Source organism: Bufo gargarizans, chromosome 1, assembly GCF_014858855.1.
Source record: "Bufo gargarizans isolate SCDJY-AF-19 chromosome 1, ASM1485885v1, whole genome shotgun sequence".
Taxonomy (NCBI): Eukaryota; Metazoa; Chordata; class Amphibia; order Anura; family Bufonidae; genus Bufo; species Bufo gargarizans.
The window spans coordinates 456,424,866-456,438,205 of record NC_058080.1 but is presented as its reverse complement, the minus strand read 5'-3'; the positions used below and the strand labels follow the sequence as shown (position 1 = coordinate 456,438,205).

At 42.1% G+C, this 13,340-nt stretch overlaps 1 protein-coding gene across 1 annotated transcript in view; it reads right to left on the bottom strand.

The window, feature by feature from the left end:
* Positions 1-13,340, bottom strand: part of PIP5K1B (phosphatidylinositol-4-phosphate 5-kinase type 1 beta) — a 164,520-nt gene that overhangs the window by 64,317 nt on the left and 86,863 nt on the right. The window contains exon 4 of the mRNA XM_044272706.1: positions 4,051-4,181. Within this exon, the coding sequence (XP_044128641.1) occupies positions 4,051-4,181 (131 nt within the window). The remainder of the gene's footprint in view (positions 1-4,050; positions 4,182-13,340) is intronic.

The window sequence follows — 13,340 nt, the reverse complement described above, 5'->3', positions numbered from 1 at the left end:
TGATCTCATACATGCCAATCATGTCACTGTTTACGTGGACATATAATTACATAATCACCCAGATCAGAATATAGCAAAAATTGACCAGGAGACAAGCGGCCCAATTAGTAGCTGGGTTGATTACATGCACAACTGTTCATCTTCTCACTGCTTCAGCAATCAGGAAGCAATCTTATTGGTAAGACTAAGAGGGGTGATGAATTGAATAATTCGTTTTACCACCCCCCCCCCCCCCCCCCCACTCTCCCTCGGGGGGTTAGTGGAGTCTGTACAGAGGGAGAATGTTATGACGTGGATGTAGATCCGCAGTATCACTAGAACAGATTTGCCTTGGAGCTACTCCTAAGGGCGTTATCTAAGTGGCCACCTTGGTCGTCACCATTTAAAGAGGACCTTTCATGGGTCCAGGCTTTATAAGATAAGTAGCACGTTAGGTAGGGCATAAAGCAGGGATCCTATAGTGCTTACTATTATTCCTGGGCGCAGCTGCGTGCGCCCGCTGTGCCCTTCTGTATTTTCCCTACTCAGTATGCTAATTACTAGCATTGGAACAGGGAGGAAGAGACCCCAGGGTTTCTAAATGGGCGTCTCCTTCTCCCTGGCTGTGACGCTCTGCGCTGCGATTGGACAGCGCTACAGCCAGGGAGAAGGAGACTCCCACTGAGAAAGACTCAGTCTCCTCCTCATTCTAATACAAGGCTCCAAAAACAACTGGGGGCCACAGCGGACGAACGGGGAGGGGTGTCTTTAAAAAAAATATATATATATATAAATGCCATGGCATCAGTAGGGCCCGCCCTATAAGGTAACACCCTAATTAGACTTTTGCAAAACTGATGAAAGGTCCTCTTTAACCTCTGTACAGGGATCCGGACTATGCTACAGGGGAACCACCAAGCCGCTAATCTAGGAGTAGTCTATGTTCAAGTGACAATCTGATGGTCAGGACGGACAGCTCAGGGTCAGGTCAGGCAGCCAATGGTCAAATCCAGAAGTAAGTACACAGAACAGGCAAACAATATAATGCCATAACTTTGCAGGAAACTAGTGCAGTGTCCTCAGACACCTTCCTACAGGGCGGCAAACCATGAGCTGGTGAAGATTAGGGTGCATGCATCAGCCCTTTATGAGCTGAAGGGAGTGTGCATGCACCCTACGGGCACAGCAGATAAAGTGCCTCAGCCTGCGTGGCATTTGGCACAACAACGCCAAGGTGCTGAAGCCCAGGAGCAAGTGAGCAGATGAGCAGCTGTGCTCACTGGGAGAATTGGAGCAGTGGTGGGCACCGACAGCCACCCTAACAGAGAAATGACAGTAAGGGTGCTTTCACACTGCGTTTGCAAAGCTTCTGGCACATATATCAAACATATCCATAGGCACATATTCACCTGATGGAAGGACACTCTTTTGGCTTCCATCAGTATACTTTTTTTGCTGCTTGTGGAATAACATTTTCATATAGAAGCATCCAGTAAAAAATTTACACTGAACAATATATATATATATATATATATATTTTATTTCCCCCCCTGCCCCACATAAAAGCCTATAGGCGGAATCCTCCTACTTCCGACAAACAATGCAAATGCAGTGTGAAATCACCCTAACAGGTTGCCATCTTTCTACCTGCTCTCAAATGCAGTCTCCCCAATCACCTCTCACTTACAAGCACTTCACGCTGCTCCCTAATATCAAATGAGTGCTGCACCCCCAAATGTTGGATCTTAAAGAGGACCTGTCACCGCTCCTGACAAGTCTGTAGTAATCGCTTCATGCATTCCCAATGTAATAACAATTCTGGAACATCTGTTATTGTGTCTGTATGCTGTGCTATTCCTCTGTTATTTCTACTAGAAGTTATGACTGAATTATTAGCCTTCAGTAAGGGTACTGAGGGGGGTAACCAGTTGGGGGGGGGGGGAGAGACTCGCTCTCTCCCTCCTATCAGTGCTGACATTTTCAGACTGTGCAGGTATACACCCCCAACTTGTTACCACCCCTCTGTACCCTTACTGCAGACTGCTAGCAATTCATTCATAACTTCTAATAGAAATAATAAAGAAATGGCACAACATAGAGCCATAAGAACAGATGCTCCAGAATTGTTATTACATGGGGAATGCACGAAGCTATTAAAGCAGGCATGTAAGGAGTGGTTAAAGGTCTTCTTTAAGTCTGGTAATATTCGAGATCTAGGATTCTGGGCTTTAATATGATACCATTTCTTATATTCTAACCAGGGCAAGCAGGGGCGTATCTACCATGGAACCAGGGGAAGTGGCTGCTATGGGTCCTGAACTCAAGAAGGGGAGCCGGAAGAGGAGGACAAATAGATTTATTTTCAGGTCCCAGGGAGCATTGTGCTCCTAGTCCTAGCACTGGCAGTACTCACCGTTCTCTGGTCTTCGCCTCAAGGCGCCTGCACTGCACTAAGTCCTGGCAGAGCACAGCTTCAGGACAGGACGTAGTTTGTGTAAGAGCGCACTATGACCTGACACTGTGCGATGTCAGGTCACAGTTAGTGCGTGCCTAGACGCAGTGCTGCATGAAGGGTGGAGGCGCCCTCAGGAGGAGAAGACAGCTTTTTTTTCTTGGTACCGTCTGATGTCCAATAATTCAAAAATGTTAATTATTGTGGGGCACAGTCATTTCTAGTTACACCTCTGAGTGCAAGAGTTTAAAGTCAAGACATATTACATACATGAAGAGTTGAAAGCCCATTTCACACATTTTGATGTAGTTGCGCATGCATTTTTAAGCCATAACTTACCGTACATAAAATTGTATTCATACTTCTCCCTACAGGCTCCATAATTACTTTGGTATCATAAGTGATATAAGTTATAGGATGTCTATGCTGGTGTGACAGAACGTTGACTTTACGCTTATTTGGCTGATTTAAAATCACTTCTCACCTTTCTTTATAAAAAGAGCTTGTTAGTTTATTTTTGGGACAGTGAACCTCCTGCCATCCTAGATTTTGTTCCACCTTATGCAGGGCAGTATACTAAACTCTGCAAACTGTTAAACCTTCTCATCTTATATAAACCATCCTATATGTGTATACCCTATCTTATTTGGTATAGTGTAAATAACAATCATATTAATATTTAGACTAAGCTTGAAGTATTTAGTCTTGTACTATGTGCGGACCACAGAATTATGCCTACAGTAGGAAAATGTTTAAATATAGATATGTCCTCATTGTAAGATACATTTCACAGTAACTGGCTTTTATTTCTTACGTCCCACTGAGAGCATTTTCTCTACTGCTCCAGTAAACTCAGTGTCTATAACACGTTCACCACAACTTACTAATGCTGGGGGTAGACAGATAGATAGATGGATAGATATGAGAGAGATAGATAGATAAAAGATAGATATGAGATAGAGCGATATGAGAGAGATAGATATGAGAGAGATAGATAGATATGAGATAGATAGACAGACAATAGATATATAGATACATATGAGAGATACTGTAGCTAGATAGATAGCTAGATATGAGATAGATATATAGATAGATATGAGCTAGAAAGATAGATAATAGATAGATAGATAATAGAAAGTTAGATAATAGATAGATAGATAGATAGATAGATAGATAGATATGAGATAGATAGATAATAGATAGATATGAGATAGATAGATTATAGATAGATAGATAATAGAAAGATAGATAATAGATAGATAGATATGAGATAGATAGATAGATAGATAATAGATAGATAGATAGATAGATATGAGATTGATAGATAGATAGATAATAGATAGATAGATAGATAGATAGATAGATAGATAGATAGATATGATAGATAGATAGATAGATAGATAGATAGATAGATAGATATGAGATTGATAGATAGATAGATAGATATGAGATTGATAGATAGATAGATAGACAGACAGATAAAGGCATTTTATATTGCCAAAATGTTGCATTACTGTAATGGATAAAACTTTCAGAATAACCGGCTTGGAGTTTTCTTTTAACCCCTGTGATGCTGCGGCCTATTTAGCATAGATAAATAGACAGAAAGAAGTTCTTACCTTGGTAAGAAGACACTCTCGACTACGTAGAAATCTTGCATAAGCACATCTCTGTCAGGTTTGGATGTAAGGTTCCCTACAGTGTAGCCTATTCCCAGCTGAATGGTTCCTTTTATCGCTGATGATGCTGTCTGTAAAGAGAATACACATATAGAAATACGCCATTACCTTTTCTCCTTCAATGATTATTGATTACAAGTCTCCTGAACTGTCACAGTCCGTGCATTACAGACACAGAGAGGATTTCTTTATATATTTCTTAGGTTCAGTTGCAATGCAAGACAACAAAGGATCAAAGGAAAGGAGGAGATGAAGGAGAAATTGCTGAGATTTTTTGTGAATGTTTGCGGTTTATTTAGCCCTTATAGTTCCTGTGACTGTTGAATTGTGGAGAGTTGTTGCGTTGTTATAATTGTTACATGTCCGATACTGAATCATTCACCCAGTTTCTGATTCAATAGAAGACACTCTCTTTTAAAAAGGATATCTTTAAAAGGAATGTGTCATCAGATATTGAACTATTATTGCAACCAGATTTCATGTTAAACACCTTTTTTTTTGAATTGTTGGTGATGTATTTAACATTTTCCATGACCCTAATCCACAGTAATTAAAAATAAATAAAAATAAATGCATGCAGCTTTGCTATTGCCTCTAGGCTTAAAGAGGACCGGTCACCTCTCCTGACAGGCCTCTTCTAATCGCTTCATGCATACCCCATGTAATAACAGATCTGGAGCATCTATTCTTATGGCTCTACGTTGTGCCATTCCTCTATTATTTCTACTAGAAGATATGAATGAATTGCTAGCAGTAAGGGTACAGAGGGGTGGTAGCCAGTTTGGGGGGGGTGTATCTGCAATTCTGCACAGACTCGGTCTATCCAATCAGTGATGAAATTTTCAGACTATGCAGGTACACCCCCCACCCCCCCAACTTGGTACAAACAGGCATGTCAGGAGTGGTGACAGGTCCTCTTTAATAGCACAGTATGTCAAAGCTTCCAGCCAAATCGCCCATAGACACAATGGACAGGAGGGGACCTCACTGACATCTATGGGAGAGTTTTCTAGGCATATCTGTGACCTGTGCAGATATCTCCTATTGTGAATGGTGAATACTGGTATATCTATACAGAGTAAATTTCTGTCATTGTAATTCTGCCTGTGATGGCAATGAGATGGCTACTAAAAAGTTACCTGTACAGAATAAGACACCTTGACATATTATTCGGCCTAGTGGCCAGTGTATGAACTGCAGGATTTTAGGTATTTTTTTTAACAGATTGAATGAAAACAAAAATCACCCAAAATTAAAAAATATATATATATGTTTAACATAAACAACCTGAATTAAACAATGGGTTGTTTCTGATGATCATAGGCTCTAGTGTTCCACCTTATACAGTCAACTGAACCCTATTTGGATTGTTAAAAAAAAAGCCTTTATATTATACAGTATGTCTTAAGAATTGACTTCACCAACTTTCTGTTAGGAGAAGGGAAGGAGAGACAAGGCCTAATGTAAAGCCAACAAAAGTGAATTAAACCTTGAGAGGATTATTGTACTAATTCTTCAAGTCTCATTTGAAAATTAAGACATCCAATCTATGGTATCCTTCCTGGGGGAGTGTAATTGCAATAAATGAACAAGCTAACGAAAAACAAACAAGGCGAATAACATACCCCAAGTTGTCATTACAATAGGATCAAGCTAATCTTAGGACTTGCAGATAATACAATACTGTAGTCGACTATATCACTGTTGTGCGGCTCAAAGTTGTTGCTCAGTTCACACGTAAACTGGTTTTACTTGAATAGCCCCAAAGATTGGAGAGAACCTGTCACCATGAAATGCAGTGTAATCTGCAGGCAGCATGTTATAGAGCCGTCCTCCAGGTCTGCCATGTAAACATACCAAATAGACCCTATTACACCACTGACAGGAATGATACACCGCAATACAGCAGTGTATTACAGAAGTGATCAAATCAGGGGAAAGATAACAAACACCCAAAAATTCCTCCGTAATTTTTTTTTATTATGCCACAAAATAAAGCTAAAAAAAAAGTACACATAATTGGTATCACTGCGTCTGTAAAGACCCAAACTATAAAATGATCAGGTTCTTTAACCCACATGGTAAAATCATGGCAAAAAATTGTTGCTTTCTGGTCACTTCACAACCCAAAAAATGGAATAAAAAAATGATTAAAAAGTCATATTTACCCCAAAATGATACCATTGAACACATCAACTCATCCTATAAAAACAACTCATTCCACAAAAAGTGTTTTCATTGTGCAAAAGTAGTAAAACAGAAAACAATATAAATTTTGTGTCACCGTAATCGTACTGACCTACAGAATTAAGTTAAAATCTCAGTACCAAGTGTTGAACGCTGTAGAAATAAAATCCAAAAAACAAAACCACAGAATAGCAGAACAGTAGTTGTTTTGCACCCCTGAAATAAAAAATGAAAAGCTAATCCTTACAATATGTACTCCAATATGGTGCCATTAAAAATACAACTTTACCCATAAAAAACAAGCCCTCGTACAGCTACAATAGAAATTAAAAAGCTGTGGTTCTTGCAATTCGAGGATGAAAAAAACCGGTCCAAAAGGGGTTAAACTAGCCAAAAGTATTGACTTACTTGCCTCTTTTAGGAGTGCAACTGGAAATTTGTTCCAGTCAATAGAGATGGTGCCCCATTTAGGGTACTCATCTGTTAGCCAGATATATAAAATGGTGATACAAACTACAATGGTATTATGTGAATTTCATCTCATAGAAGAAGGCAGAGATTTTTTGAGAACAAAAGATGACACATGATAAATAAAAAGGTGCATTCGGATTTTGCTGAAAACATGCTGTTTATTTCTTCTAACACAAGCTTATTACTACAGTAATGAGTAGCTCGCCTACAAGCAAGAACACACTGTTCTAGGAAAAGCAGAGCACAGTCGTTCTCACCTGCTAATACTGAGAGGTCTATGCTTCACAACCATTCTTTGTCACCTCTGCCGCGTGGTTAAAAGCAACAAGTCTTGCAGATATAAAAATAGACTTTCCCACACTCTTGGTCATTTTATTTTTGCTTTGATAAAGAACTTGCAATGTTCATACAGTATGTGCAAGATATACAGGCCATTATGGACCGTATTCTTCAAAACAGTTATACATAAGATGCGTGCATTGCTGACAAGTGGAGTACACACAAAATACTGTTTAAATTATCATTCCATGGACTTAGGAAAAAACATTAGGCCCCTTTTAGACGAGAGAGTCTCACGGATCGGACTCGCAGCATGAGTATACGGCAGCTCCTGTCCTGACCTCCCAGCACTGACGGGGTCGCATAGCATTATATTGATTTACGATGCTATGTAACCCTTAGAGGTCTGGAATGTATTGGATAACACTGACATAAGCCTGTCAGTGTTATCCAATACATTCCAGAACTGTAAGGACTCATACACACGACCATATGCCCTCCGAGACATACGGTTCGTGAGCGGGCCATATGTCCCAGAGCGGCATACATCATGCGCACGGGAGCGCACAGCATCATAGGTTACTATGATGCTGTGCACATAGGGCCACCCGCGGGGCTATTGTCCCACACTCATAAGATCATATGAGTGCGGGACAATAGTCCCATGGTAGGCCCAATGCGCACAGCCTCATAGTAACCTATGATGCTATGCGCTCCCGTGTGCACGATGTATGCCGCTCAGGGACATATGGCCCGCTCACGGACTGTATGTCTCGGAGGGCATTTTGGCTCCACAAAAGGTGTTGTCATTAGAATCTCTAGGTCCAGTAGTGCAGCCTCAGGCTTTGGGCCAATAACTTCTATCAGTGCCCTTTTAAATCTTTTTCTGGTATATGTCCTTCAAGACTACATAGAAGCTCCACTTGAAGCAAACATTGATACAGTACACGTTGTACACTGGGCAAAATAATGAGCAGCATTCTTACTTTGTCAAACTGCATAAAAAAGCAATCTCCATTTGCTTGTGTAGTTTACTGCTGACTGCCTTTATTACCATACTTCAACAATAAGCTCAATAACTACTTAGAAAATCCCATTAGCTAAATGTAAATAGCTGGTATAGCCAGTTTTTCTCCTGACAAATAATTATTTAAAGCCATAATTGCAGGACAAGAACGCCCACTTCTAAATCCCACGTAAGCCTCTGCTGGTGATGCATCAAGCAACCTACCAGGCAGCTCTGAGGTCAACTGCTCCACATGTTGTGTAAACTTGTACCTACCAGGCAACTCTGAGGTTCACTGCTCCACATGTTGTGTAAACTTGTACCTACCAGGCAGCTCTGATTCACTGCTCCACATGTTCTGTAAACCTGTACCTACCAGGCAGCTCCGAGGTCCACTGCTCCACACGTGTAAACTTGTACCTACCAGGCAGCTCTGAGGTTCACTGCTCCACATGTTCTGTAAACTTGTACCTACCTGGCAGCGCTGAGGTTCACCGCTCCACATGTTCTGTAAACTTGTACCTACCAGGCAGCTCTGAGGTTCACCGCTCCACATGTTCTGTAAACTTGTACCTACCAGGCAGCTCTGAGGTCAACTGCTCCACATGTTGTGTAAACTTGTACCTACCAGGCAACTCTGAGGTTCACTGCTCCACATGTTGTGTAAACTTGTACCTACCAGGCAGCTCTGATTCACTGCTCCACATGTTCTGTAAACCTGTACCTACCAGGCAGCTCCGAGGTCCACTGCTCCACACGTGTAAACTTGTACCTACCAGGCAGCTCTGAGGTTCACTGCTCCACATGTTCTGTAAACTTGTACCTACCTGGCAGCGCTGAGGTTCACCGCTCCACATGTTCTGTAAACTTGTACCTACCAGGCAGCTCTGAGGTTCACCGCTCCACATGTTCTGTAAACTTGTACCTACCAGGCAGCTCTGAGGTCCACTGCTCCACATGTTGTGTAAACTTGTACCTACCAGGCAGCTCTGAGGTTCACTGCTCCACATGTTGTGTAAACTTGTACCTACCAGGCAGCTCTGAGGTCCACTGCTCCACATGTTGTGTAAACTTGTACCTACCAGGCAGCTCTGAGGTCAACTGCTCCACATGTTGTGTAAACTTGTACCTACCAGGCAGCTTTGAGGTTCACTGCTCCACATGTTGTGCAAACTTGTACCTACCAGGCAGCTCTGAGGTTCACCGCTCCACATGTTGTGTAAATGTGTACCTACCAGACAGCTCTAATGTCTGCTGCTCCACATGATGTGTAAACCTGTACCTACCAGGCAGCTCTGAGGTTCACTGCTCCACATGTTGTGTAAACTTGTACCTACCAGGCAGCTCTGAGGTCCACTGCTCCACACGTGTAAACTTGTACCTACCAGGCAGCTCTGAGGTTCACTACTCCACATGTGCCGTAAACTTCTACCTACCAGGCAGCTCTGAGGTCTACTGCTCCACATGTTGTGTAATCTTGTACCTACCAGGCAGCTCTAATGTCTGCTGCTCCACATGATGTGTAAACTTGTACCTACTGGGCAATGCTGAGGTCTACTGCTCCACATGTTGTGTAAACCTCCACCTACCAGGCAGCTCTGAGGTCCACTGCTCCACATGTTGTGTAAACTTGCACCTACCAGGTAGCTCTGATGTCCACAGCGCAATATGTTCTGAACACTAAATATTTCCAAGTCTTATGATAATCTCAATGCAATTACTGTCCCTTTAGTTCACACTAGCTTATGAACCATAAGGTATGACAGTCTCTTCACTAGTGCAGTATACATACTGCATTTCCAAAAACTAACATACAGACAGTGATACATCTGCCACAGTGCTGCCAGTGGAAAGCATTCAAACTGGGCTTTACATAATCATCCATGAAAATTTGACCATGGCTATCGCCATGTAATTAGTTATTAGGTCACATTCACACTTGCTAGTTATTTTCATTGCTTTGCTCTATTAGAGAAGCAGAACAATGAAACTACTGGAGGTGCCAGAGTCGGCCTGAATATCTGAACTAAAAGGATCGGAACAGACTCCATTGGCTATAATGGGGTCTGTTCAGTTTCCGTAGGACGTCCACATCTATAACAAAACTAAAAAAAGTATTTTTTCAGTATCTCAACTGAGTCTCCCAGGCAAATGTGAACAAGCCTTTCAGACTCCAGCCTAAGGATTCCTTCACACGGTCTTTTGTTTGCATTTTTGGTGGTAAATAACAGCATAGACATTTTAAAAATTTTGTGGGGTATTTTAGCATTTATTTATTTTTTGCATATTTTAGGTATCCGCTCAGAGAAAGAGTTTTGAAGCGGAGACAAATGTCCTGCATGCACTACTTTTGTCTCCGCTCCAAAATCATCTGAGCGGAAACCTAACGGACCCCATTATAGTCTATGGGATTCTTAGGATCCGTTCGGCTCAGTTATGTGCAGAATACATCCTTTTCGTTTTCCTGCTCTTAAACGGAGCAGGAGAATGGAAAGGCTGAACGGTGATGTGAACAAAGCCTAAGGAAAAACACCAGAAAAAACACAGTATCTAGAGCTACATTTTACCAACAACACTAAAAGCACACAAACACAACACAATAAAAATACATGACGGACTACCCAATGGACCTGTAGCACTCCATATTTGATAAGGCAAATAGCATTGATATGGGAACTGTTTGATTAGAGAGAATATTCAACCTGGTAATTTGAAGAAAACCCATTCATTTTGTAACTATGGAATGTGAACCACAGTTCCTTTAGTCTACATCTCAAGTTTCATCTATCATACAGGGAGGACCACGAATAAGTAGCCCGCCTCCAGCCATAGTATGACAAGATGAAAGTTTTTTTAAATTACCCACAAGTCACACAAGATGCTGAAAGTGTTCCCCGTTCAGGTCTCTGCATCTTTGAGCAGGTCGGATTACGTCGGCTGATATGGTCTTGTGATGCTGCGGAGGGTGTTTGTGATGTCTTGAGTTCATCCAGGGGATGTGGATTGTTGGCGTACACTTTTTGTTTTATATTTCCTCCCAGATAGAAATCACATGTGGACAAGTCTGGGGAACGTGGTGGCCATGACCCCTGGCTCACAGTTCGCTGCTCCGTAAACAGGTCATCAACCCGTACCCGTGAGGTCCGTGACGTGCGGCATGTTGCCCCATCTTGTTGGAAAAAGCAGGATATATTTTCTTCCACAGCATTACTGGTATCAGCCAACATAATCCGACGTGTCCAAAGATGCATAGACGTGAACGGGGAACACTTTCAGCATCTTTTGTGACTTGTGGGTAATTAGAAAAAACAATCCACTTGCTCGTTCATCTTGTCATACTATGGCTGGAGGCGGTCTACTTTTTGGGGGCCACGCTGTATATTAACCTCTTTGATAATGCACGCATTAATAAAAAGGTTTAGGTTACTGCCTCTGAGAATCTTGCATTATACGCCCATTCTGTGCAACTGCAACTGACATTGGGAATGAAACCATACCAAACTGAAAGAACTCATTCTGCATATAGCTAGTGAAAAATAAGCCCTCATCTATACCAGGAATGTCTTGTGATACTGAAATCATTTATGCTGAGAGACCTTTTATTATAATCATGATAAGGGTATATCCATAACTGGGATATATGTTTTCTTTAAATATATACATGCATGAGAATGCCAGCCAGTCCTTACATTATTGACTGCTTAGGGTACTTTCACACTTGCGTTTTTCTTTTCCGGCATAGAGTTCCGTCACAGGGGCTCTATACCGGAAAATAACTGATCAGTTTTATCCCCATGCAGTCTGAACGGAGAGTACCTACCAGTCGTTTTGACTGATCAGGCAAAAGAGAAAACAGCAGCATGCTACAGTTTTATCTCCGGCAAAAAAAACTGAAGACATGCCTGAATGCCGGATCATTTTTCCCATAGGAATGCCAGGCATTTTTCCCATAGGAATGTATTAGTGCCGGATCCGGCATTCAGAATACCGGAATGCCGGATCAGTCCTTCCGGTCTGCGCATGCGCAGACTGATTAAAAAGGTGAAAAAAATAAATGCCGGATCTGTTTTTGCCGGATGACACCGGAAAGACGGATCCGGCATTTCAATGCATTTTTTCGACTGATCAGGCATTTTTAAGACTGATCAGGATCCTGATCAGTCTTACTAATGCCATCAGTTAGCATACATTTTGCCTGATCCGGCAGACAGTTCCGGCGACGGAACTGCTTGCCGGATCTCTCTGCCGCAAGTGTGAAAGTAGCCTTAGATGGAACTGGTAGCTCTGTGATCCTGATGAAAGCAAACACACATGTTGCTACCAGACTACAGCCCTATTCACATGTGCAGGAATTGTTGCATATTTTGGTGTGAAATTCCCCAAAAATAAATATAAATAAATAAATAAAAATCTCACATTCTGTTGGGATTTTAGAATGCACTACGGAAATTCAGATGACAGAGGTTGTTTTTTACCCATGAGTGGAGGAAAATGCAACAGCATTGCAGGCCCCAAGCAATAGTGTGTTAGGGCTCATGAAGACGAACGGAAGGGCTCCGTGCCTGTATTGCAGACTATAAACTGCTGCTCTGCAATATACGGGCACTGGCCGTGTGCACTATGTGGTGTGGATGAGGAATCCATTGACTTGAATGGGTCCGCGATCTGCCAGATACGCCAAAGATTGGTACTCTCCTATCTTTTATGGAGTGGAGGCATGGATTCAAAAGCCCAGGTAAGACCTACAAAGCGCTTCTATAGGATTTCAGGTCCGTGCCTCCGCACCGCAAAAGATAAAAAATTTCCTATCTTTTGCCGTATCTTGCAGATCGCCGACCCATTGAAGTCGACGGATCCGCATCTGCACCAGGAGTGCACACGGCCGATGCTCATGCATTGCAGACCCTTACGTTTGTATGCATGAGTCCATGCACAGGACCATATGTATTTTGTGGTCTGCAAAACACGGATCTGCAAAGAAAAAAATAAAAGATGACATCTGCGTGACATCCGTGTTTTGTTTTTTTTGTGGATCCATTTTTTTGTGGAGAGGAGGAGTTGCTAATAATAGGAAACAAGGGTGGGCAAGAGGGGTGAAAGAGGGGTGGTTTTCTGGGCACATCGCCGAGGGGCCTGGGCACTTGCTGCAGCAACGCCGCCCCTGGGCACTTGCCGAAGCTCATTAGCATAAGTTTAAAAAGTCATGTTTTTAAGATCTCGGAGAGGGACAGGACAAATAAAAAGGTACCATTGAGGGCAAAGGAGTCTATAACCTGATCTGAGCCGT